This window comes from Hyla sarda, chromosome 4 (genome assembly GCF_029499605.1).
Source record: "Hyla sarda isolate aHylSar1 chromosome 4, aHylSar1.hap1, whole genome shotgun sequence".
NCBI classification, from domain to species: Eukaryota; Metazoa; Chordata; class Amphibia; order Anura; family Hylidae; genus Hyla; species Hyla sarda.
In genome coordinates this window covers 174723344-174750848 of record NC_079192.1, presented here as the reverse complement: position 1 = coordinate 174750848, position 27505 = coordinate 174723344, and the positions used below count along the sequence as shown (strand labels likewise).

At 44.3% G+C, this 27505-nt stretch overlaps 1 protein-coding gene across 4 annotated transcripts in view; it reads right to left on the bottom strand.

The window, feature by feature from the left end:
• The window catches only part of MYO9A (myosin IXA), a 182646-nt gene that overhangs the window by 97224 nt on the left and 57917 nt on the right, over positions 1–27505 (bottom strand). For all 4 annotated transcript variants that reach the window (XM_056572794.1, XM_056572795.1, XM_056572797.1 and 1 more), the window contains exons 4-8: positions 21054–21116; positions 10012–10111; positions 7950–8006; positions 7649–7746; positions 7208–7334 (exon numbers count right to left, since the gene is read on the bottom strand). In XM_056572794.1, coding sequence (XP_056428769.1) covers positions 7208–7334; positions 7649–7746; positions 7950–8006; positions 10012–10111; positions 21054–21116 — 445 coding nt within the window. The remainder of the gene's footprint in view (positions 1–7207; positions 7335–7648; positions 7747–7949; positions 8007–10011; positions 10112–21053; positions 21117–27505) is intronic.

Below are 27505 nucleotides of genomic sequence, written 5' to 3'. Positions count from 1 at the left end.
GTTTTTTTTTACTCTGCATAGCCGCACCCTGACCAACCACTATCCTGTACAGCACAAAACAAGTACTGTGGCCCCTACTAGGTATTGACCGATATTGATTTTTTAGAGCCAATACAGATACCGATAACCTGGGAACTTTCAGGCCGATAGCTTATACAGAGATTCTGTGCATTATATGGGCACATGACAGGGGGGGGGGGGGGGGGGAGGGCTGTCATGTGCCCCCACATATAATGCCCCCCTGTCATGTGCCCCTCATATATAATATATATAGTGTAGTATGAGGTATATGATGTATATAAGGAGCAGTATGATGTCACGTTCCTTCACCCCACCTCTCTTGACACTGTCTCTCTCAGCTCCGTGCTCCTGCTCTCCGCACGTGCTTCCTGTATCACATGATGCGCAGCGCGGCTGCGAATTGGCTGTCGCGCCCCTCACTTGTTGCTGTACGGTCAGGCCGGGACGCGGTTCTGAGGTAAATGTCTCACCTCCCGGCTCCAGGGTGTACGGGATCACAGAATGTATGGGGTCACAGGGTGTACGGGGCCACAGGCTGCGACTCCACCGCCTGATCCGGGTGTAGTAAGATGGCTGTTCTTTGTTTGGGTTTAGGCTCTGTCGTCCAATAAGCTGCGAGCACCAAAGCCCTGACCCAGTCCACACCGTGACCAGAGCCGAAGGAGGTGAGTGTGGCCCCTACAGGAAGTGATAGCTACGGGGCCCCTTGGGATCAATCTGTTATCCTTTGCCGTGCGGAGCAGCGAGACTTCAAGACAGATTGAAGGCGCACGCGCTGGACGCATTATCGGCAAGGTTAGATGCCGATACCGATAACTTACAAAATCGTGAATATCGGCCGATAATATCGGCCAATCCGATAAAAGGGCGATCCCTAGCCCTACACTTTCAGGTTTGTTGAGGGTCCAGAGGTCAGCATTTTAATAATGGTATTTACTGAAGTTGAAAAAAAAAAAAAAAGTGCATGCCATAATTTTATAAGGTTGGAATAACCCTTTATGTATATATTTATAAAATTTTCAGTTTTGACAGACAAAACAACCTCAGGACATTACCCGAGGATAGAAATATTAACACAGAAATATCACAAAAGCAGATACGTTGATACAAACATCAGATATATAAAGTAACAACCCCGGGCCCAACCCACAAAAATAGCTTCCCTTCCTCCCGAGAGGAACAGGTCAGAAGGTCGTAATCTCGCTCTGCAATTAAAGCAGAATCATATGAGAAATCAGAGAGAAACGTAGTATGGCTCACCCAAAGCTAAGTAACAATGGACACTAGTTGTATATAATGCAGATCAATACATCTCTAGGAATGCTCCCACGTCTTTCCCCTATGTAATCAGAAGCCTGCCCAATGAACCTGCTATGGCCCCGGTGAGGTACCATGTAGTATCTTTAAAGACAGTCATCACTTACAGAATCTAAGCATCACTAAGAAACCTTACCATGAAGGTCCTCCACTTCTTAAAAAAGCTTTTCACAGATTTTTCCTTGGTCCCACCTAATTCCGTGACATCAAAAAACATATATTGTTTAACCTGGGTAAGGACTTCAGTGAGTGTAGGCATAGTAGGGACCAACCAGTGTGATAGGAGGCAGCGTTTTGCCACTAGGATAATAGTATGCATTAAAAGAGTCAACGTCTCTTCAGATGGGGCTATGTGCAGCAGAATTAGCTTGTTCACAAGAGAAATTGACAATTTCCTATTAAGGAGGGAAAACAAATCCGGCCAGAAGGTGTGAGAGTGTGTGCAAGTCACTAGGCCATGCAAAAGGTCAGTGCGGAACGCACCACAATTAGGAGAGTGCTCTATTCGGTCAGGGTGATCTGGAGTGTGCGGGAAAGTGGCATGGTGCATCATTTTGAATGGTGTTTCTCACCACGATTCGCATATCACTGCCTTGCACACCTTTCTCCAGCCTTCTAAAATTAGTTAATGAATCCGTTTCCAGTTTTAGTTTCTGTTTCAGTAACGGAAAAGGGAAGACTGCAAAGCCGCCATCCCCTTCCTTTGTACATGGCGATACAAAGTATACAAGCAGTGACACGCCAAATCTGAGGAAACAAAACAATCAAGAGAAGTAGGTGCATGTTCTTTAAATAAGTCAGGGAGACAAGAGCACAGAAAGGCTTTGACCTGAAAGTAGGGTAGGTAATGGCCCAACAGTATGCCATACCTCTGACGCACCTCCTCAAACGTGAGAAAACGTGGATCCGACTGATGGAGAAGGTGACGAACTGTGTGTATCCCCGGCTCTCTCCACTGATGGTACATGCTGTTCTCTCTACCTTGGGTGAATTCTGGATGACCCCAAAGAGCATATGCTTGCTCAGGGCGAAGGGAAGTCTCATGGCCCCCTACAAATTTTCCAGGCCACTATTGTATCAAGTAGAATAACACTATGCTTAATACCTCGGGGCAGTGCTCCAAATTTAGTGTGGAGGAGAGCTCCCAGAGCCCAAGGACCCAGTAGGGAAGCCTTTAAAGATGTGTTAGAGTACATGCTACTTCCTCTAAGCCAATAATCAGGAGAGAGCTCACGGGTCCTCCAAAAATAACAAGATATCATCAGCAAATAAAGTATGGGAAACATCCACACCCCCCACCTTGATGCCCTCCACTGTTGAATCTGACACCAGAATCCTAGAGAAGGGTTCTATGGCCTGGTTAAACAGCAGGGGGGAAAGTGGGCACCCCTGTCTGGTCCCCTTCTGGAGAGAGAAAGGAGAAGAGAGAAAGCCTGGTGTAGCTATCCTGGCCACTGGTGTAGCATATAAGGAAAAGAGTTACATCAAAAACGGACCTCGAAATCCCATCTGCGACAGGACTGACCACAGCCACTCCCACCCTACGTGGTTGAAAGCCTTTTCTGCATCAATTGATAAAAGGCAGGAGAGGTGTGATGGGCCGGCCGCAGATGTATCTCATCCAAAACTGCAATAACCTTACGTATATTAGCAACAGAAGAGCTTCCCTCTACAAATCCCACATGCAGAGGGGAGATAAGACGTGGCAGCTGTAAGGCAAGCCATTCCGCTAGAATTTTGGACATAAGTTTAAGGTCTACATTTATAAGAGAGATCGGGCGATACCCGTCAAGACAAAGTAAATCCTTCCCCGGTTTAGGTAAAACTTTTATGTAGGCTGTGTTCATAGTCTGCGGAATGGGAGCTCCCAGGTAGGAGTTGAACAAAGAAAGAAAAGGGGGGACACCTTGCTTTTCATGATTTAATAGAAGTCTCCCGAAAATCCATCCGGCCCTGGGGCCTTTCCGGCTGCCAACCCCTTCACTGCCCACTCCAGTTTCTAAGCAGAGACAGGAGCATTCAATTCTGAAAGCTCCTCCAATAGTGAGAGGGGGAAGATTCGCCTGGCATAACCAATCTCGAACAGGAGCGGTGGGTGGGTTCTTGTTAGAGAAGAGGTCCTGAAAATAAGTGCGTAAGATGTCAGAGATAATTTTGGGGTTTCTATGTGTTGCTCCAGCACAATCTTTCAGTACCAGTATATGGATATGAGGGAGTGTACCTTTAGCAAAATGTGCTAGTAAACGTCCTGGTTTGTTTCCATAGCAAAACAGAGAGGCCTCCAACTGTGTGCGAGAAATTATCCCTTTTCTCAATCCACACGGCATATGCCGATTTAGCTATAGACAAAGCCTCCTTAGAGTGAGCAGAGGGAGAAAGGGTAAAGGTGGTATAAGCTGCCCTAAAAGCAGAGCCCAAAGCCAGAATTTGGGAGGAAACTTTTTGCTTAAGAGTAGCAGTGTAATGCAAAATCCTACCCCGCAATACCGCCTTTGCAGCGTCCCAATATAGCTGGGGGGAGGAAACATGGGCCGCATTATCTCCCGCATACTCCATCCACTACCCTTTTAACAGAGTATGAAATTGCTCATCCCTAGCCAGTACAGTGGGAAACCTCCAGATAAAGTCTGAGCATCGGGGTATCAGATCAGTAAGACGTAACATTAAGGGAGTATGGTCCGAAATAACCATGTCCTCGAAGCTGATATGCTGGATCCGAGGGAGCAGAAACAGTAGTCCAGTCTCGATCACGAATCATGCACGTGGGAATAGTGACTAAATCCTGAGCTTCCGGATGTTGCATACGCCATGCGTCTATCAGGCCAGTACAAGAGGCCCAATGAGTAAGGGGAGAGTCATGGGTACATCTATTCGGTGGGATAGGGCGATTGCTCCGTCTGTCTTACGCCTCAACCATCACAGAATTAAAGTCGCCCGCTACCACTCGGTGACTAACCGCACTGTGCATCACTCTGTCTTCCAAACCTACTAGAAAGGAGCTAGTGTCGGTGTTAGGGCCATAAACATTAAAGATTTCCACTTCCTCAGAAGCTATCCTAATATGGATGGAGCAGATCCGCCCCTCCGTGTCATTAGACACATCTAGGATCTCTCTGGTAAAAAACTTATGAATAAGGATCAGTATGCCAGCTTAATGATTAACTGCTGGCAAGCCTTCTACCCTGCCAGCCCACCATTTTCGCATTCTTGGGAAATCTCTACTGTCATACGAGTCTCCTGTAACAGGGCCACATCTGTAGAGAGACGTTTTAGGTGACGGGGAACCATGAAGGAACCAGAACTGGAATAACCCTTTAATACAACACTTTAAAACATTACATGTCTGTGAAATCAAACAATACAAGGTAATAAATAATTTGAACTAAAAGAATGTAAAGAGGCCTTTATTTATCACTGCTATACCTGTAAAGCATGCACTGAACAAACTATAGGACTACAACCCTAATTCAAAATGCAGGCATTTTTGCTGCAGGGGGAATTGGAAGGTTGAACAGATTTACGTGATAATATTGCCTGACTTCACAGACACTTCTTTTAAGTATACTTCTATTAGAAAAGGGGTCACATTGCCAGAGGGGATATGTATAGCTCTTCTTTTGACTACAAAGTGACACAGTAAGGAAGGAGATCTTCCACCTGAGCCACAGGCTTGTCACGGCTAGAAACAAAGGCGGCTCCTTTCTCCCGATTACATCAGTGATCCTGAATAATTAGACTAAGGGGGACAGGAGAGTGAAAGAATGCTTCAAAAGATACTAAACTGATACTATAGGTATCATTGCAGGGGGGAAGTAGATTACACTAAAACCATTGGGAATTTAAAGTCATAGTCACACTAATTGGTAGGTTTAGACAATACAGCCAATACATTTTTATACACAAGATTTAGTAGAAGAATCCCTAATGTGGCACCATCATACAAGCCTGCAGGCCTGAAGTTGAACTAACTGATCACAAAAAAAAACTGCTAGAGTTGTCCAGATCATCTGTACCTGATGTCACTGCAAACATCAACTATGGGCATGGACATTTTCTCTAGGAGGCCTGTTATTTGTTGTCAGCAGTAGAGAATTAAAGTGTAACCTTATTTCCATAATGCATTTATTTAACATAGCCTTGATGATGTTAAAATTATCTAAATTTTAGCCTCCACCTTTTATACCTGGGCCTTGCCTCCAAAAGAACATTTGGGGAGATTTATCAAAACCTGTGCCCATATTAACCAATCAGATCACTTTTATTTTTAGAAGCCTTTTTAAAAATGAAAGAAGCAATCTGATTGGTTGCTATCGGCAAGTTGTCAACTTTTCCTCTGCACAGGTTCTACTAAACCTCCCCAATTATATTTTCTAAGTGCTCACACCTAGATATGCCTGAATTATTTGAAGTTGTTAAACTCCCATTCTCTTGTCCCCCACATGTGCCCCATAACAGTGCCCTTTTGCAGATATTACATTGTACAGTGGTATTCGTAACTCACTTTATAGTTGATTTATTAATCATGAATTGTGTGCTGATCCCTTAGTTCCAGTAGTAAATATTAAAAGTAGTTTCCAGCCACAGTTAACCTCTGTTCATATATACACATGTAAGTGACCCTTCCTGTATTAGCAGGTGCAGACAGCCTGTACAGAGAGCAGTCCTATTATGATCTGCACACTGAAATAAAAGCAGTACATGGAAATAGTACAGTAAATGGCTTTTACTGTTTTAGCAGGACAATGTTGTTGTGCACAAAGCAATGTCTGCAAGGTTTGCAGCACTGTGGAGAAAATGTATGCTGTACCCATTGTTCATAGCAAACTGCATAATATAGTTTTTAGGCCATGGACAAATATACAATATGTATACATGTGCAATAGAACGAAAAAAAAGTAATTAAATAAAAAAAAAAAAACATCACATCTAAAAGGAAAACTTGATTCAAGAAAGATTGACAGTATTTAAGACATATATATTGGATAGGTTAATATGCAGTATTTTAATTTTAGTAAAAAAAAAAAAAAAAAAGATATATTCGTGTTTCTGGCAGATGAACATTTTAATCTTTTAAGGACCAAGCCCATTTCAACCTTAAGGACAAGGCCAATTTTATTTTTACGTTTACGCAGTTCATCGTATGGGATCATACATTATATTTTGATAGTTTGGACATTTCCGTACGCAGCAATACCAAATATGTTTATAAAAAAAATATATGCTTTTTGGGGGTAAAATGGGAAAAATGGACAGTTTTCATTTTTATTGGGGGAGGGGATTTTCAATTTTTTTTTTACTTTTTTAATTTTTAAATTTTTCAACTTTTTATTTATTTTTTTAACACTTTTTATGTCCCCATAGGGGACTATCTATAGAAATAATTTAATTGCTAATACTGTTCAGTGCTATGCATAAGGAATAGCACTGATCAGTATTATCGGCTATCCTCTGCTCGATCTCAGACCAGAGCAGGAGACGCTGGGAGATGGACGGAGGCATTACAGATGATCAGATCCCCGCGGCAGCGCTGCGGGTGATCCTATCATCTATTTTAAAATGCGTACTGCCGCAGATGCTGTGATCTGTACTGATCATGGCATCTGAGGGGTTAATGGTGGACATCCGTGCGATCGCGGTTGTCAGCCATTACCGGCGGGTCCCCAGCTGCTGCTAGCAGCCGAAACCTGCCGTGTATGACGCGAGCACGCTCCGATGCTCGAGGTCATACACAGGATGTAAATGTACATCCTGGTGCACTAAGTTCCACCGCACCAGGACGTACATTTACATCCGTGGTCATTAAGGAGTTAAAACATTCTCTTTAGTGATAAAGATTGCTAAAATAGCCAAAAAAGTGATTATGTCTTACCTTTAGAAGATCAGAAACTATGCGCAGGGTTTCAGGATTTGAAATATCAATTGACTCATCTCTGTAGGTCTTTCTCTTATACTGTATGTTACCAAGGTGTAGGATTGCAGACAGGAGAGAAACGATTCTATAGGCATGCAAAAAAAAGCATTTAACATCAAAAACACTTAGGGATAACAAATCACCAGGAGAAGCATGGCTATGGGACATTCTTACATTACACAGAAAACATAATATATTATGTCATATACTATAAATTTTAATAGTTTTATGATTTTCTGGAATACATTCTTTATAAATACTACTACTGCAGGCCTGAAAGCGGCAGCAAAATGAAATAATAAAACACAAACTCATTACTGTGTGTTTTCAGGTATGACATGATTGATGTGATAGATTTAAACATTATCCTTTGTTTTGGGTATAATGCACAGTACTTACTGTTTACGTGTAGCTGACAGGAAGCCAACCATTTCCATAGCCAGCTGAAGACGCTCAAAGTCATGTCTCAGGTCCTCACCCTCCCCACTCAAGGAATCCTGGAATATTCAAGACACTGTCAAACTCTGAGACAGCACGAACAGTGTCCAGCAGTGTAAACACAAAACATCATAATGCAAAACAACTTTGTGCTCTGTATACAATGTAATATACAACCAAGCACATTGTTCTATAACATAGAAAGCAAAACAGACTTAAATGCAATGTGACAAGGTAAAACAAAACTGCCTAATACACTTACTGTTTCATCTTCACCATCATAGTCTCCCCAGTTCTGTCTTTGCGGCTTACGCTGCCTCTGAAACAGAAAGACATAGAATAATACTGATCTGTTCACATGCATTTGTTACAATTGAATTTACAAGTGATTTTTACTTCTTGCATCTTTAAAGGGTAAAATACCCAACACATTTGTGGCAATGAGGGGATGTTGTGGATTAGAAAATCTGCAGCACTCTCAAATCTGTGAATATTTTTTCTGCAGAATGTGAATGGGATTATGTGAAACCTCATTTCCTTGCAATGCACTGCAGAATTTCACTGAAAACCTGAAACAAATGTATCGGATCTAAACATAATTAGAATATGAACAGACAAAGAAGGTTTCCATTGGTTAATCTTTAGATGGTCCAAGGCAGAACCGATGCAGCTGATGTTGCCACGGGTTCGTAAAAGAACATAGCCATATTCAGTGTATTTTTTGCTGCATATTTTAAAAACACTAGAACAAGTGAGATGGCATTTATTCCTTATGGATATTCCATCAATAATTTAGGGATTCAATGGAACTAATTCACATCAAAACATAGTAAAAATAGTACAGATTGAAATCTGAGGTTAACTCTTGATTTTCTGCCATGTATCCATGTGCAAAATGCTTTATAAATTGTGCAATGTGCAACATACTTTATGAGACACTTTAAAGTGTACCTGTCGTCAACAAAAACTTTTTATATAATCTAGATAATACCATTGTATGTATATTTGTAATATACAATAATGTGTATATTTTTGTCCCCACAGCTATTGTCTGTGTGTCTCTATGAGGAGTCCAAATACAGGAAGTGTGGGTGGACAAGCAGGGCTCTGTGCAGTGAGAACAAGCGGGGCTCTGTACACTGAGGACAAGCGGGGCTCTGTGCAGTGAGGACAAGCAGGGCTCTGTAGACCGAGGACAAGCAGGGCTCTGTAGACCGAGGACAAGCAGGGCCCTGTACACCGAGGACAAGCAGGGCCCTGTACACCGAGGACAAGCAGGGCCCTGTACACCGAGGACAAGCAGGATTCTGTACACTGAGGACAAGCAGGGCTCTGTACACTGAGGACAAGCAGGGCTCTGTACACTGAGGACAAGCAGGGCTCTGTACACTGAGGACAAGCAGGGCTCTGTACACTGAGGACAAGCAGGGCTCTGTACACTGAGGACAAGCAGGGCTCTGTACACTGAGGACAAGCAGGGCTCTGTGCACTGAGGACAAGCAGGGCTCTGTGCACTGAGGACAAGCAGGGCTCTGTACACTGAGGACAAGCAGGGCTCTGTACACTGAGGACAAGCAGGGCTCTGTGCAGTGAGGACAAGCAGGGCTCTGTGCAGTGAGGACAAGCAGGGCTCTGTGCAGTGAGGACAAGCAGGGCTCTGTGCAGTGAGGACAAGCAGGGCTCTGTGCAGTGAGGACAAGCAGGGCTCTGTGCAGTGAGGACAAGCAGGGCTCTGTGCAGTGAGGACAAGCAGGGCTCTGTGCAGTGAGGACAAGCAGGGCTCTGTGCAGTGAGGACAAGCAGGGCTCTGTGCAGTGAGGACAAGCAGGGCTCTGTGCAGTGAGGACAAGCAGGGCTCTGTGCAGTGAGGACAAGCAGGGCTCTGTGCAGTGAGGACAAGCAGGGCTCTGTGCAGTGAGGACAAGCAGGGCTCTGTACACTGAGGACAAGCAGGGCTCTGTACACTGAGGACAAGCAGGGCTCTGTACACTGAGGACAAGCAGGGCTCTGTACACTGAGGACAAGCAGGGCTCTGTACACTGGGGACAAGCAGGATGATTGACAAGCCAGGAGCCTGCACAGAGCCCTGCTTCTCCTGCCCTCACTTCCTGTATTTGGACTCCTCAGACAAACACAGACAATAGCTGCACGGACATAATTTTTTCACCCAAAAATATATACAAATATCTACATTATATCAAAAGTTTTTGTTGGCGACAGGTACACTTTAATGATTATTTTTATAAATAGAACCAATATTTTTTGTCCTTCATTACAACTCCATACACCTTTGTTTTTATGGGATTACTTCTGATGTGTCTCACCTGGTTTAGGTAATGATAGGTTTCTGGATGATCAAGATGAAATTCAGCCTTCTCCTCTTCACTTGCTCCAGCCAACAGATAGTAGAAAACATGGTAATTCCTGTAAAATTCAATAATCGTTTTCAAAAAGTTAAATTGTCTAACATTTTCTGATTTTACACAGTACACAGTTTAAATGTTATTAGCCAACTACTAAAGGATAAAGGTAAAAGTAAATAAATATTAGCAAAAAGCAAAATAAGAAAATGAAAACAAACAAATGTTCAGCACAGAAGATATCTATGCAAAAACCCTAGACTAAAAGAACCTTTATTATGTAGGTCAAGGGCCATATTTACATGCTACCCTAGGCACCAAGTCTGTACATGCCCTAGTAAAGGCCCATTCACACTCGCCAATTATCGTCATGACTCCTTTAAAAGCAATGGAAACGATAATTGATCAGTGTTAAAGGGAAGCAGAAATGGTCTTACATGATCTGCTCCGTGGCTCTAAATTCTGCCCATACCATCCAAGACTAGAAAAAGCATGTGCCAGGCATTACCATGTGTGGGCATGGTTTCACCTGCATGGGTGGTAAGACCTTTTCAACCCCTTTAAACATAGGATAATACATTACAATACATAGAATAGACCTACCCTACCTGAAAATACGAAATTAATAGAATAATGATTTGTCATAGTCAATAGCAGAATAAGTTACATCCAGAGACATCCACAGATGATCTGTTCTCTAATCAGAATAGTTTACTTTCCATATCTTCTACATTTGGCTCAGACCACCGTGATGAGTTGTTGTTGCTGGCTATAGGGGGCATTGGGGTTGAGAATGAGGTGTACTGTAGCTAGCAATAAGGGTGTAATTTGGCAGACACTAAGGGTAATTGGGATGGCTATATGTGGTGGACACTATAAGGTCTGAATAAGTTATGAGAGCAATGTGGTGGCTACTGGGGGATATTCAGGCTGGCAACATGGGGGTAATGTGATGGACACTATGGAGGTATTGTGGCTGTCAATATGGGGGTGTTGTGGCTGACAATAAATTGATATTTTCATTAAAAATTAAAGGATGTGTATTACAGAACATTGGGGGATATAGTGGTTGACAATAAAGGAGCACTGTGGTAACACTTGGGGTTATTGTGGTTGTTGTGAGGGCATTGTTGCTGGCAGAATGAGGACAGTTTGGAGGTTTAGATGCTGAATAGGAAAGGAGCTGATGTGATGAATGCCACCCTGATGCCCAAGTAAAAGTTGTAGGCACACCTTCCGGCCTCCGACCTACCTCTGTAGTATGCGGCCAACATCAGGGCACAGAAAAGTGTCTGTGGATGGCACAGGTGCCAACAGAGTAGTCACTGTGTAGCTAAATGCTCAAGGACCCTCATGCAAAAGTTCAGCTTGTTTCACATATTTTTATGTGTTATTTGCAAGGCACAAAAGCATGGTCTACCATACTACCATACTATTGAAAAATAAAAAAAACTTTACATTTGTGAAACAGACCAAACGTGTTACATATAGGCTATGCTTGGCCTATTATAGTTAATCTGCGCTGGGCGGAGTACCATTTTGACCATATCCTGAAGGTATACCGATCTTTCCTGACAAATACTGGTGGGCCTAATGGATTGGATACAGAGTTATGTGTATGATGCTGATTTGTTGACAGTGTGGGTGATTAAGTGGGTAGCGTATAGTACAAAGCTGTATGTGTGTCCATTGCAGAGCTTTGAGTGTCTTGTATGCGTGTCCAGTGCCAGTATCCAGAGAACATTGCAGAGTTGTGTGTGTGTGTGTCCAGTGCCAGTATCCACAGTACATTGCAGAGTTGTGTGTGTGTGTGTCCAGTGCCAGTATCCACAGTACATTGCAGAGTTGTGTGTGTGTGTGTCCAGTGCCAGTATCCACAGTACATTGCAGAGTTGTGTGTGTGCGTGTCCAGTGCCAGTATCCAGAGTACATTGCAGAGTTGTGTGTGTGCGTGTCCAGTGCCAGTATCCACAGTACATTGCAGAGTTGTGTGTGTGCGTGTCCAGTGCCAGTATCCAGAGTACATTGCAGAGCTTTGAGTGTCTTGTATGCGTGTCCAGTGCCAGTATCCAGAGAACATTGCAGAGTTGTGTGTGTGTGTGTGTGTGTGCGTGTCCAGTGCCAGTATCCAGAGTACATTGCAGAGTTGTGTGTGCGCGTGTCCAGTGCCAGTATCCAGAGTACATTGCAGAGCTTTGAGTGTCTTGTGCGCATGTCCAGTGCCAGTATCCAGAGTACATTGCAGAGTTGTGTGTGTGCGTGTCCAGTGCCAGTATCCAGAGAACATTGCAGAGTTGTGTGTGTGCGTGTCCAGTGCCAGTATCCAGAGAACATTGCAGAGTTGTGTGTGTGCGTGTCCAGTGCCAGTATCCAGAGAACATTGCAGAGTTGTGTGTGTGCGTGTCCAGTGCCAGTATCCAGAGTACATTGCAGAGTTGTGTGTGTGCGTGTCCAGTGCCAGTATCCAGAGTACATTGCAGAGTTGTGTGTGTGCGTGTCCAGTGCCAGTATCCAGAGTACATTGCAGAGCTTTGAGTGTCTTGTGCGCATGTCCAGTGCCAGTATCCAGAGAACATTGCAGAGTTGTGTGTGTGCGTGTCCAGTGCCAGTATCCAGAGAACATTGCAGAGTTGTGTGTGTGCGTGTCCAGTGCCAGTATCCAGAGAACATTGCAGAGTTGTGTGTGTGCGTGTCCAGTGCCAGTATCCAGAGAACATTGCAGAGTTGTGTGTGTGCGTGTCCAGTGCCAGTATCCAGAGTACATTGCAGAGTTGTGTGTGCGCGTGTCCAGTGCCAGTATCCAGAGTACATTGCAGAGCTTTGAGTGTCTTGTGCGCATGTCCAGTGCCAGTATCCAGAGTACATTGCAGAGTTGTGTGTGTGCGTGTCCAGTGCCAGTATCCAGAGAACATTGCAGAGTTGTGTGTGTGCGTGTCCAGTGCCAGTATCCAGAGAACATTGCAGAGTTGTGTGTGTGCGTGTCCAGTGCCAGTATCCAGAGAACATTGCAGAGTTGTGTGTGTGCGTGTCCAGTGCCAGTATCCAGAGTACATTGCAGAGTTGTGTGTGTGCGTGTCCAGTGCCAGTATCCAGAGAACATTGCAGAGTTGTGTGTGTGCGTGTCCAGTGCCAGTATCCAGAGTACATTGCAGAGCTTTGAGTGTCTTGTGCGCATGTCCAGTGCCAGTATCCAGAGAACATTGCAGAGTTGTGTGTGTGCGTGTCCAGTGCCAGTATCCAGAGAACATTGCAGAGTTGTGTGTGTGCGTGTCCAGTGCCAGTATCCAGAGTACATTGCAGAGTTGTGTGTGTGCGTGTCCAGTGCCAGTATCCAGAGAACATTGCAGAGTTGTGTGTGTGCGTGTCCAGTGCCAGTATCCAGAGAACATTGCAGAGTTGTGTGTGTGCGTGTCCAGTGCCAGTATCCAGAAAACATTGCAGAGTTGTGTGTGTGCGTGTCCAGTGCCAGTATCCAGAGTACATTGCAGAGTTGTGTGTGTGCGTGTCCAGTGCCAGTATCCAGAGTACATTGCAGAGTTGTGTGTGTGCGTGTCCAGTGCCAGTATCCAGAGTACATTGCAGAGTTGTGTGTGTGCGTGTCCAGTGCCAGTATCCAGAGTACATTGCAGAGCTTTGAGTGTCTTGTGCGCATGTCCAGTGCCAGTATCCAGAAAACATTGCAGAGTTGTGTGTGTGCGTGTCCAGTGCCAGTATCCAGAGAACATTGCAGAGTTGTGTGTGTGCGTGTCCAGTGCCAGTATCCAGAGTACATTGCAGAGTTGTGTGTGTGCGTGTCCAGTGCCAGTATCCAGAGTACATTGCAGAGTTGTGTGTGTGTGTGTCCAGTGCCAGTATCCAGAGTACATTGCAGAGTTGTGTGTGTGCGTGTCCAGTGCCAGTATCCAGAGTACATTGCAGAGTTGTGTGTGTGCGTGTCCAGTGCCAGTATCCAGAGTACATTGCAGAGTTGTGTGTGTGCGTGTCCAGTGCCAGTATCCAGAGAACATTGCAGAGTTGTGTGTGTGCGTGTCCAGTGCCAGTATCCAGAGTACATTGCAGAGCTTTGAGTGTCTTGTGCGCATGTCCAGTGCCAGTATCCAGAGAACATTGCAGAGTTGTGTGTGTGCGTGTCCAGTGCCAGTATCCAGAGAACATTGCAGAGTTGTGTGTGTGCGTGTCCAGTGCCAGTATCCAGAGAACATTGCAGAGTTGTGTGTGTGCGTGTCCAGTGCCAGTATCCAGAGAACATTGCAGAGTTGTGTGTGTGCGTGTCCAGTGCCAGTATCCAGAGTACATTGCAGAGTTGTGTGTGCGCGTGTCCAGTGCCAGTATCCAGAGTACATTGCAGAGCTTTGAGTGTCTTGTGCGCATGTCCAGTGCCAGTATCCAGAGTACATTGCAGAGTTGTGTGTGTGCGTGTCCAGTGCCAGTATCCAGAGAACATTGCAGAGTTGTGTGTGTGCGTGTCCAGTGCCAGTATCCAGAGAACATTGCAGAGTTGTGTGTGTGCGTGTCCAGTGCCAGTATCCAGAGAACATTGCAGAGTTGTGTGTGTGCGTGTCCAGTGCCAGTATCCAGAGTACATTGCAGAGTTGTGTGTGTGCGTGTCCAGTGCCAGTATCCAGAGTACATTGCAGAGTTGTGTGTGTGCGTGTCCAGTGCCAGTATCCAGAGAACATTGCAGAGTTGTGTGTGTGCGTGTCCAGTGCCAGTATCCAGAGTACATTGCAGAGCTTTGAGTGTCTTGTGCGCATGTCCAGTGCCAGTATCCAGAGAACATTGCAGAGTTGTGTGTGTGCGTGTCCAGTGCCAGTATCCAGAGTACATTGCAGAGTTGTGTGTGTGCGTGTCCAGTGCCAGTATCCAGAGTACATTGCAGAGCTTTGAGTGTCTTGTGCGCATGTCCAGTGCCAGTATCCAGAGAACATTGCAGAGTTGTGTGTGTGCGTGTCCAGTGCCAGTATCCAGAGAACATTGCAGAGTTGTGTGTGTGCGTGTCCAGTGCCAGTATCCAGAGTACATTGCAGAGTTGTGTGTGTGCGTGTCCAGTGCCAGTATCCAGAGAACATTGCAGAGTTGTGTGTGTGCGTGTCCAGTGCCAGTATCCAGAGAACATTGCAGAGTTGTGTGTGTGCGTGTCCAGTGCCAGTATCCAGAAAACATTGCAGAGTTGTGTGTGTGCGTGTCCAGTGCCAGTATCCAGAGTACATTGCAGAGTTGTGTGTGTGCGTGTCCAGTGCCAGTATCCAGAGTACATTGCAGAGTTGTGTGTGTGCGTGTCCAGTGCCAGTATCCAGAGTACATTGCAGAGTTGTGTGTGTGCGTGTCCAGTGCCAGTATCCAGAGTACATTGCAGAGCTTTGAGTGTCTTGTGCGCATGTCCAGTGCCAGTATCCAGAAAACATTGCAGAGTTGTGTGTGTGCGTGTCCAGTGCCAGTATCCAGAGAACATTGCAGAGTTGTGTGTGTGCGTGTCCAGTGCCAGTATCCAGAGAACATTGCAGAGTTGTGTGTGTGCGTGTCCAGTGCCAGTATCCAGAGTACATTGCAGAGTTGTGTGTGTGCGTGTCCAGTGCCAGTATCCAGAGTACATTGCAGAGTTGTGTGTGTGTGTGTCCAGTGCCAGTATCCAGAGTACATTGCAGAGTTGTGTGTGTGCGTGTCCAGTGCCAGTATCCAGAGTACATTGCAGAGTTGTGTGTGTGCGTGTCCAGTGCCAGTATCCAGAGTACATTGCAGAGTTGTGTGTGTGCGTGTCCAGTGCCAGTATCCAGAGAACATTGCAGAGTTGTGTGTGTGCGTGTCCAGTGCCAGTATCCAGAGTACATTGCAGAGCTTTGAGTGTCTTGTGCGCATGTCCAGTGCCAGTATCCAGAGAACATTGCAGAGTTGTGTGTGTGCGTGTCCAGTGCCAGTATCCAGAGAACATTGCAGAGTTGTGTGTGTGCGTGTCCAGTGCCAGTATCCAGAGAACATTGCAGAGTTGTGTGTGTGCGTGTCCAGTGCCAGTATCCAGAGAACATTGCAGAGTTGTGTGTGTGCGTGTCCAGTGCCAGTATCCAGAGTACATTGCAGAGTTGTGTGTGCGCGTGTCCAGTGCCAGTATCCAGAGTACATTGCAGAGCTTTGAGTGTCTTGTGCGCATGTCCAGTGCCAGTATCCAGAGTACATTGCAGAGTTGTGTGTGTGCGTGTCCAGTGCCAGTATCCAGAGAACATTGCAGAGTTGTGTGTGTGCGTGTCCAGTGCCAGTATCCAGAGAACATTGCAGAGTTGTGTGTGTGCGTGTCCAGTGCCAGTATCCAGAGAACATTGCAGAGTTGTGTGTGTGCGTGTCCAGTGCCAGTATCCAGAGTACATTGCAGAGTTGTGTGTGTGCGTGTCCAGTGCCAGTATCCAGAGTACATTGCAGAGTTGTGTGTGTGCGTGTCCAGTGCCAGTATCCAGAGTACATTGCAGAGTTGTGTGTGCGCGTGTCCAGTGCCAGTATCCAGAGTACATTGCAGAGCTTTGAGTGTCTTGTGCGCATGTCCAGTGCCAGTATCCAGAGTACATTGCAGAGTTGTGTGTGTGCGTGTCCAGTGCCAGTATCCAGAGAACATTGCAGAGTTGTGTGTGTGCGTGTCCAGTGCCAGTATCCAGAGAACATTGCAGAGTTGTGTGTGTGCGTGTCCAGTGCCAGTATCCAGAGTACATTGCAGAGTTGTGTGTGTGCGTGTCCAGTGCCAGTATCCAGAGTACATTGCAGAGTTGTGTGTGTGCGTGTCCAGTGCCAGTATCCAGAGAACATTGCAGAGTTGTGTGTGTGCGTGTCCAGTGCCAGTATCCAGAGTACATTGCAGAGCTTTGAGTGTCTTGTGCGCATGTCCAGTGCCAGTATCCAGAGAACATTGCAGAGTTGTGTGTGTGCGTGTCCAGTGCCAGTATCCAGAGAACATTGCAGAGTTGTGTGTGTGCGTGTCCAGTGCCAGTATCCAGAGTACATTGCAGAGTTGTGTGTGTGTCCACAGTGAAAAAACAGGCAGTGCAGGTTTTTCCTGAGGTTAACTGCTTACAAGGACCAAAGTTCCTGCTTAATGTACCAAACTATCTCCTCCGACAGCACCTCCCATCCATCTGACTGATAACATTTGCTCTCACTGTCCCAGGTATCCCATTCTGCAGCAGCCCAAGTGTCCTGTGTCCCAGGGGCGGACAAATCAGCTGCACAGGGGCCCGCCACTACACATGGGCCCTCAGGCACTGGCCAAGGGCCCCCTTGAGAGAGAGGTGCAGCTAGTGAGGATCCAGGACAGTTGTCCCGATCCCCACTCAGACAAGAGCTTTTTTTTTTTTACAATCCCTGCGCTGCTCCTGCTCCGGTATCATTAGGGAGACAGGCAGTAATGCAGGGATGAAGGCACCTGATTCATGGCTCCGCCCCAAGCACAGGAAGAGGACGGAGGCCGAGAGCCGACAGGCCTCCCAGGAGCACAGCGGCTGTGAGGGGAAGTTATGTCCCCTGCCCTGCCTCTCTTCTCACTAGCAGTATACCTGGGGCTGGGGGGTAGCAGCCCAGTGGAGTCACTTTCCCTGCTCCGGGGTCCACAGGTCACCTACAGGTCACATTACAAGAACAATTTTTGGGAGAAATTGCGGCAAAAATGGCACGGTTTTTACCGCGGTAAAACTGCGCCATTTTTGCTGCGATTTTTCAAAAAGTTGTTCTTGTAATGTGACCTGTAGGTGACTTGTGGACCCCGGAGGAGGGAAAGTGACCCCACTGGGGCCACAACATGTGGACAAACTGCTTGTTTATTTATCATTAATCCATTAAGGCAGTGTTTCCCAACCAGGGAGCCTCCAGCTGTTGCAAAACTACAACTTCCGGACAGCTAAAGACTGTCCGGGCATGCTGGGAGTTGTAGTTGTGCAACAGCTGGAGGCACACTGGTTGGTAAACACTGAGATAGATAGATTGACTGACTGGGCCTAGATCATTGTTTTCCTACCATGGTGCCTCCAGCTGTTGCAAAACTACAGTCCAGGCATGCTTGGAGTTGTAGTTTTGCAACAGCTGGAGACACCCTGGTTGAAAAACACTATCTATCTACCTATCGATCTATCCATCCCACAGGGTGCCTCCAGCTGTTGCAACAGCCAAAGGCCCAGGAGTTGTAGTTTTTTAGTTTTGCAACATCTGGAGGCACCCTGGTTGGTAAAAAAGATATCCATGTCCTATCTATCATCTATCTATCTTATATCTATCTATCATCTATCTATCCATCTAATATCTTTCTATCTATCTCACATCTATCTATCTCATATCCATCTCATATCTATCTGTCTATCTATCTCCCATCTATCTGTCTATCTATCTCCCATCTATCTATCTATCTATCTCCCATCTATCTATCTATCTATCTATCTATCTATCTATCCATCCATCTCATATCTATCTATCTAATATCCATCTCATATCTATCTGTCTATCTATCTCATATCTATCTATCTGTCTATCTATCTATCTATCTATCTCATATCTATCTCTCCATCTATCTCATATCTATCTATCTATCCATCTATCTCATATCTATCTATCTATCTATCTCATATCTATCTATATCCATCTCATATCTATCTATCTATCTATTTATCTAATATATATCTATCTATCTATCTAATATCTATCTATTTCATATCTTTCTATCTATCTATCTCATATCTATCTCAAATCTATCTATCTCATATCTATCTATATCTATCTCATATCTATCTATCTATTTATCTATCTAATATCTATCTATCTATTTCATATCTTTCTATCTATCTCATATCTATCACATATCTATCTATCGCATATCTATCTATCTCATATCTATCTATCTCATATCTATCTATCTATCTCATATCTATCTCATATCTATCTATCTATCTCATATCTATCTCATATCTATCTATCTATCTCATATCTATCTCATATCTATCTATCTTATATCTATCTATATATCTCATATCTATCTATCTCATATCTATCTATATCTATCTCATATCTATCTATCTATTTATCTATCTAATATCTATCTATTTATCTATCTAATATCTATCTATCTATTTATCTATCTAATATCTATCTATCTATTTCATATCTTTCTATCTATCTCATATCTATCACATATCTATCTATCGCATATCTATCTATCTCATATCTATCTATCTATCTATCTCATATCTATCTCATATCTATCTATCTATCTCATATCTATCTCATATCTATCTATCTATCTCATATCTATCTCATATCTATCTATCTTATATCTATCTATATATCTCATATCTATCTCATATCTATCTATCTCATACCTCATATTAGTCTCCTACCTGAACAATTGATGTATAGTGGGGGGGGGGGGGCAGGCACGTTCTTTGCACAGGGGCCCTATGCTGTCTGTGTCCGCCCCTGCTGTGTCCCTTGACACAGGAATAAGCAGCAGTCAGGATACAAAGGCTGCTGCACCACGTACTACTATCTAGCTATAGTGAACCATGGTCTGGTGATGGGGACTCCGCTAATGTGGGCTCCACTGGTAAATGAGGGTCCCCTTTACTCTGAAAGCTCATGAAATTTAGGAGGGGAGAGACTAGACTAGGCAGAAGCTTGAATACAATGCTGTTATGCTGACAGTCTGGAGCTTTGGACAGTCACAGCGATCAGTGCACTAGGTGAGGTGCCACCTCCTCCCCTCCCAAAAGAAAGTTTTTTCATAGATAGTTTATTTTAAAAAAAGTGTAATTGTGATTAGTAGGGGCTGGCATCCCCCTGCCGGGAACTGTGTATGTCTCTTTTCATGAACTCTCTGTGCCCTGGTTTTAAAGCACACTGCCAACCCTTGTCCTAGTCCTGGTATTCGGGAGGTCCCTCTCATTGCCCAGAGGAAGTGGTTAGGGATGACTGCAATAAAATGATGCACCCATATGGCAAAACACCAAAACAGTGGCTTCAAGAACCAAAAGCCACACAACATAAACAAAGATCTATTTTAGAAATCAGTTACAAAATTAAAGAAGTCTGTAGATCTCTAGCCAGCCGAAAGTTACACAAGAGAATCTTCAGCAGCTGGGAGGCAATTCAGGATGATCATCTACACAATTCACCAAAATCCGGAAGATGTATGCGATGAAGAACACATACAGAAAAGAAACCCCACAGTGACAATATTGTTTTTTGTTTTGTTACTATTTTAGCATCTGAACACATGGTAGAAGTTATAATAAGAATGATATCTGTAATTTATTGGAAGCTAGAGGCTCTTGTACAGGCTATTATTAATAAGTTATCATTGGTTTTGCAGGTTTGGGATTTTTTACACAACAGGTAAACCATAGAATGTATTAAAGTGACATTTTAGGAAATGTGTACCTGCACAAAATTCATCAAATGCCCTGCAACCATTTAAAGGGGTACTGAGTCCCCTCTCAGTCAGGAGCGTGTGTTGTCTACCTCTAGACGGCACGAGCTCCACTGAAATAAATGGAGCGTGTGCCGTCTAGAGGTAGACGCCACGCGCTCCTGACTGAGTGGGATGGGGTCCTGTTCAGGAGATTGGGGGAGGCCCCAGCGGTCAGACCCCCCTGCAATCAGCTACTAATTCCTATCCTGCGGATAGGGGTAAGTTAATTCTGGCTGCAGTACCTCTTTAATTTGGCGCACGTACACAATAGCATCACAGGAAAAAAAAAAAAAAAGAGGTGGACAAAAAAATTACCTACACCAGTGGCCCTCTAGATGTTGCAAAACTACAACTCCTAGTCATTGGCTGTCTGGCCATGCTGGGAGTTGTAGATTTGCAACATCTGGAGGGCTAAAGTTTAGGAACCACTGACGTACACCAATTTTTAAGGTTTATTATACCTTTCCAGTCTATATGTGAACTGCGGAAAAGTTGTCCAGAATAAAGAAACTACCAAGTGGGCAACCGTGCTTCATACCTAGGGAGGCTAAATCCTCCAAAATGAGGTCACGCTCACCTCTCTTGCTGTTCCTGGTAAACAAGCCGAGACTTCTCCAGTAGATACTTTTCCACATAAGCCCTGCACAGAGGTAAATAAATATTCAGAGAAGAATTAAAACACCATCACAATGTATCAAGATTTTTTCCATTTGTGCTTATGACCAAAAGTAAAAGTAGACATGGATGTTTTTTGCAACAGTTCTTGTAGCAGTTTTACGAGCCAAAGTCAGGAGTAAATTCAAAAGGATTATATCTTGTAGCGTCTTTTCGCTATGGAACAAAAAGCTGAGTGACAAACCGCACACGAGATTCCTGCTTAGTTAGCAGAGATAAATTCCCTGTGATCTTTATGCACAATTCTTAAAGGGAATCTGTCACACTCAAAATGAAATCCAATCTGAAAGCATAATGTCACAGAACAGAAGGAGCTGAGCAGACTGATACATCGCTTTCTCCAAAAGGTGCCAGGATAACTTGTCATTTTGTAATGTATATCTCTGCTCATTGTGGGCTAAGTAGTCAAGTGGGAGGTCCTAGTTACTAACTGCTCAGCTTTACACAGATGGCTGTCAATCTGACCAGGACCACCCACTTTATTACTCAGCCCAGACTAATCATAGATTTTCATGGGTAAATAAAAGGTTATCCATGAACTTTTTCCAGAAATCTATAGATCAATCTATTCAGCTCTTCCTGCTCCTCCTGGTGCCTACAGACTGGACTACATTTTCAATTTGAAATGTTCCCTTTAATAAAGATGTCTTAGTGGCTACATTTTACATACGTGCACAATAATGTATCATCCAAACACAATTCCAACAACAAATAACTATTTAAATTACTTTTCACTACATAAAACACAAGTGTGTGCCAGACCTCTGGTGTTGTAAAGACACACATAACCAATTATTAAACCAACCATTAAATGGGCACAGCCTTTTTTTTTTTTTTTTTTTTTTTTACCCCCAAAAATATAATTTTTTTAACCAAAGGATATGACAAATATATAACTATTATTATGTACATTAAAGAAAAAGGTTTTGCAAATAACAGGTATGCTTTAACACTAAAACAGTGCTCCCTGGAATCGGCATGACTGTCCAGAACTGCCAATATTGTACGACTGTCCATCAGTTGATTCTGCTGAAGAGACAGCTAAATATGTTCTAAGTGTTTTGCCGTAGAATGTGTTAGCTGACTCAGCTCTTACTGGACTAACACAGCCCCATTGGCTGACACGCGCACACCCGCCCCCTACCATTTGTGCCTGGCGGGGGTCATTGGCTGACACGCGCACACCCGTCCCCTACCATTGGTGCCTGATCCTCCACTCTCACACAGCGGGATGTTCTGTACACACTCTCCCGCTGTGAGAGCACAGAGATTGGGGTAGAGCTGTGGGGAGGATCCCCGCTCTCATCGGGGCAAAGCTGCTGTCTCTGAGCCAGGGGAGAGCAGGGGCTTCATGCAGCAAGCAGGGGCTTCATGCTGCCTCCTTACCCCCGCTCCCCTTACAGCTTCCTGCCTGCTCCTTCCACACAATCAGAGCCAGGGGAGAGCGCATCCCCCTGGCTCTGATCTCTGATGTTTCCCCGTTGCCCCCATGTATGTTTAATAAAAGTTGTTAGCCCCCGAGCATACCCCGCACTTCCAACCCTGCTCCCTGCCTCCGCTCCCCTCTCCTCATCCCGCTGGCTGTCTCAGCTCGTGTCCCTGGAGCATTCCCCGCGGGGACCCAGCAGGGATGTAGCGGATATATTCTGCTACAGACCCCGCTGTCTCTCCATGCCCCGATCCCCAGACACATTCTGCTACACACCACACTGCTGCAGATATATGTGGTACAAAGAAATCGAAAATGTAAACAAGTAGTAAAAAAATAAATTAAATAAATATATATATATATATATATATATTCACACATATATCTATCTATATATATCTCTATATATATATATATATATATATATATATATATATATATCTCTATCTATCTATCTATCTATCTATCTATATATATATATATAGGGCTGCATCTAACGATTATTTTAATAATCGATTAGTTGTCGAATATTTCATCAATTAATCGGAAAAAACTTAAATGCCAAAAAAAAGGGGTTCAGCTGATTCTACTTGAAAAATGATGCACAATGGCCATATTAAAAGTTTCTAGCATGTGATGTGACCAAACAGCAACAATTTCTGAGTTTTTCTTTTTTTTTATGCTTACGCCGGTTGCTGTACAGGATCATTATTAATGATCCTGTACAGAAACCAGCATAAATTTGATATTGCCACATGGGTAACTTGAACTATTAAATTAAAATGTTAATGATTTACTAACATTTAATTATAATAGTTCAGACAGTTAGCCATGCGGCAGTATCCGATATGTAAAAAAAAAAAATTTTTTTTAAACTTTTTTTGGTATAGCAATAGGAAAAGACTCTGTATTACTACAAACAATAGGATGCAATGCTCTGCACATGCTACCTTGTGTATAGCAGTGTATATGTACTACATACACACTGCTTTACCCATGGGGGTATGTGCAGAGCATTGCACCCTTTTGTCTGTACTACAGGCACAAGGGTGCAATGCCTCGCACATACCCCGATGGGTAAAGCTGTGTGTACTGCACAAACTTTATTAAGTAGGGCCATTATATTACCCCCCTCTGATGCCCCCTGTGCCTTTATATTGCCCCCCCCCCCCCCCCGATGGTCCCTGTGGCATTATACCCCACCCCCCTCTAATGACTCCTGTGTCATTATATTCACCCCTCTGATGCCCCCTGGGTCATATACCCCCCCCCCCCCTCTGATGCTCCCTGTGTCAATATATCCCCCCCCCTCTGATGCCCCCTCTTTCATTATATTCCCCCCCCCCCCGATGCCCTTTGTCATTATACCCCTCCTCTGATGCCCCTCGTGTCATGATATTTCAGCCCAACCCCCTCCCCTCTCCTGTACCACATTATTATCAAACCTCCCCTCCTCTCTGATCCCCTGCTACCTGTCCTCCGCCCCCATGTGCGCTCCGGCAGGATCATGGGCTCTGCGGTCATTGTTGGTACTGGACCGCATCCTCGGTCCGGACGGAGGTGCGCTCGATGAGTGACGTCATCGCACGTGCCTACACCGGGACGCTGTTGTCCTGCGCAGCTTGCTGCAGCCTATAGAAGTTTAGTTACAGGGTAAAACAGTTTGCCCCGTTATATGTGAATTCCTCAGGCATTTGGGCCTGAAGAATTCACCTGCCCGGCACCTGGAACTGCATGTCCCAGGCGTTGGGCGATATAATTTCCACAGTCACTCACTGTCACTGAGGCTGCTGTGGGATTTTCGGGACTTTCTCCTGACTACAGCAGCCTCCTGGCTGCGGACAACGAATCCTGTTACCGAATTTAATCGATTTTATCGATTAATCGTTGTAGCTCTAAATAAATATATATACACACACACCTATACAACACACAAATATAATATAAATATATATCTATTTATAATATATATATATAGTAAAGATTTTCCCAGGGGATAGCTCTGGGATCGTCCTTGACACTGCCACAGGACACGTTTCCACTAAAATCATCAGGAAAACAACAGTACTTAATGCAAGTCCGCCCCTTGCCAGCTTTATTAGACAAGTTGCAGGATAAATAAAAACATAAGACAGGAACAAACAAAACCCTAGACCGTCTAGTCACTAACTAAACAATCCAGCATGCCCTGATTGGTGGGCTTTTCCCGGCCAGTTAAACTTATGCCTCCTGCAACCTTCTACTCACTGTTCACACACGGCGTTTGCAATCTCTTACTGTGTGTGCTAAGACTACTTGTCTTGTCCACTTCACTGTTGGGGCCACTCACAGCTCGGGCTGTGTGTTCCTCACTAGGACCCCTGTCCCCCCCCCCCCCCCCCTTACAGCCACCTTGCTGTCTTCTGGGGAGTTCACCAACTATTCTGTCGGACTTCCTTTTAAACATACTTCCCCTTTCTGCTATCTCATTAATTAGGCCACAGATGGAAGTTTCTCCAGGGTTTTATTTTTTTTAATTTCTTTGTACTACATTTAGCTGCAGCAGTGGGGTCTGTAGTAGAATGTGTCCGCTACATCCCTGCTGCATCCCCGCGGGGAATGCTCGGGGGACCCGAGCTGAGGCAGCCCTTGGGAAGGGGAGATGGGAGCTGAGGCAGGGAGCGGTTTGGGAGCTCGGGGTATGCTCGAGGGCTAACAACTTTTATTAAACATACAGGGGGGTCCATTAGACGTTTCCACTAAAGTGGGGCGGGCAGGAAGCTGCAGGGGGAGTGGGGATAAGGAGGCTGCATGAAGCCCCTGCTATTCCCCTGCCTCAGAGACAACAGCTTTGCCCCGATGAGAGCGGGGATCCTCTGGTGCTAGGATTTTTGCTGCTCTAGGAAAAACCCTTGGGGGTCTGGCCCTTAATCTAAAAAACATATTTTAGTCCGGCATGGCCTTAGTCTGTGTTCCCCCATTTGTTTGTGAACAATACCCCATACAATGACTGAATAGCACTGCCATACCAGAACAGAACAATAACATCATACCATGACTGAATAACAGTTTTCCACAGTTTCCCCCCCTCTATAATATTGTAATGATTATTTATATATATATATATATATATATATATATATATATACATTTTTATATATATATATATATATATATATATATATATATATGGTATACCAGAACAATATTGCCTTACCGTGACTGAACAACAATGCCATATACCAGAACAACACTGCCATACCATGACTGAATAAAGCCACCGTACCAGAACAGAAGAATACCGCCATACTGTGAGTGAATAACACCATGCCAGAACAGAACAATAACGCCATACCATAATTGAATAACAAGGTTATAAGAGAACAAAACCACCATGCCGTGACTGAGAAGCACCACGATAACAGAACAATAACACCATACCATGACTGAATAACACCACCACCATACAAGAACATAACAATACCAGCATACAATGACTGTACAACCCCATAACATAACTGAACAATACCACCATATAATGACTGAAGAACACCACCATACCAGAACAGAACAATACCACCATACCATGATTGAATAAAAAAACACCATAACGTGGCTGAACAACGCCATACCAGAACAGAACAAAAACGCCATACAGCGACTGAATAACAACACCACCACACCGGAAAAGAACAATACCGCCATACAGTGATTAAATAACAACACCATACCGTGATAGAATAATAACGCCATACCAGAACAGAACAATACCACCATGCCATAACTGAATAACATCATAATACCAGAACAGAACAATACCGCCATACAGTGCTTGAATAACAACACCATACCGTGACTGAATAACAATGCCATACCAGAACAATACCACCATACCATGACTGAATAACAGTTTTCCACAGTTTTCCCCCTGCTGTATATATATATATATATATAATAACCCTCACTATCCATGATGTATATATCAGCACTACCCAACCAGCATGCCTCCAGCTGTTGCAAAACTACAACTCCCAGCATGCTCACTTGTAGTTTTACAACAGCTGGAGGCACCCTGGTTGGGGGGTTATTATACACATATATACATACATATATATATATATATATATACACACACACACATTTACACAGTGGGCAAAAAAGTATTTGGTCAGCCACCAATTGTGCAAGTTCTCCCACTTAAAAAGTTGAGAGGCCTGTAATTTTCATCATATGTATACCTCAACTATGAGAGACATAATGAGAAAAAAAATCCATAAAATCACATTGTCTGATTTTTTATGAATTTATTAGCAAATTATGGTGGAAAATGAGTATTTGGTCACCTACAAACAAGCAAGATTTCTGGCTCTCACAGACCTGTAACTTCTTCTTTAAGAGTCTCCTCTGTCCTCCACTCGTTACCTGTATAAATGGCACCTGATTGAACTTGTTATCAGTATAAAAGACACCTGTCCACAACCTCAAACAGTCAAACTCCAAACTCCACTATGGCGAAGACCAAAGAGCTGTCGAAGGACACCAGAAACAAAATTGTAGACCTGCACCAGGCTGGGAAGACTGAATCTGCAATAGGCAAGCAGCTTGGTTTGAAGAAATCAACTGTGGCAGCAATTATTAGAAAACGGAAAACATACAAGACCACTGATAATCTCCCTCAATCTGGGGCTCCACACAAGATCTCACCCCCTGGTGTTAAAATGATCACAAGAACTGTGAGCAAAAATCCCAGAACCACACAGGGGGACCTAGTGAATGACCTGCAAGGAGCTGGGACCAAAGTAACAAAGGCTACCATCAGTAACACACTACGCCGCCAGGGACTCAAATCATGCAGTGCCAGAAGTGTCCCTCTGCTTAACCCAGTACATGTCCGGGCCCATCTGAAGTTTGCTAGAGAACATTTGGATGATCCAGAGAAGTATTGG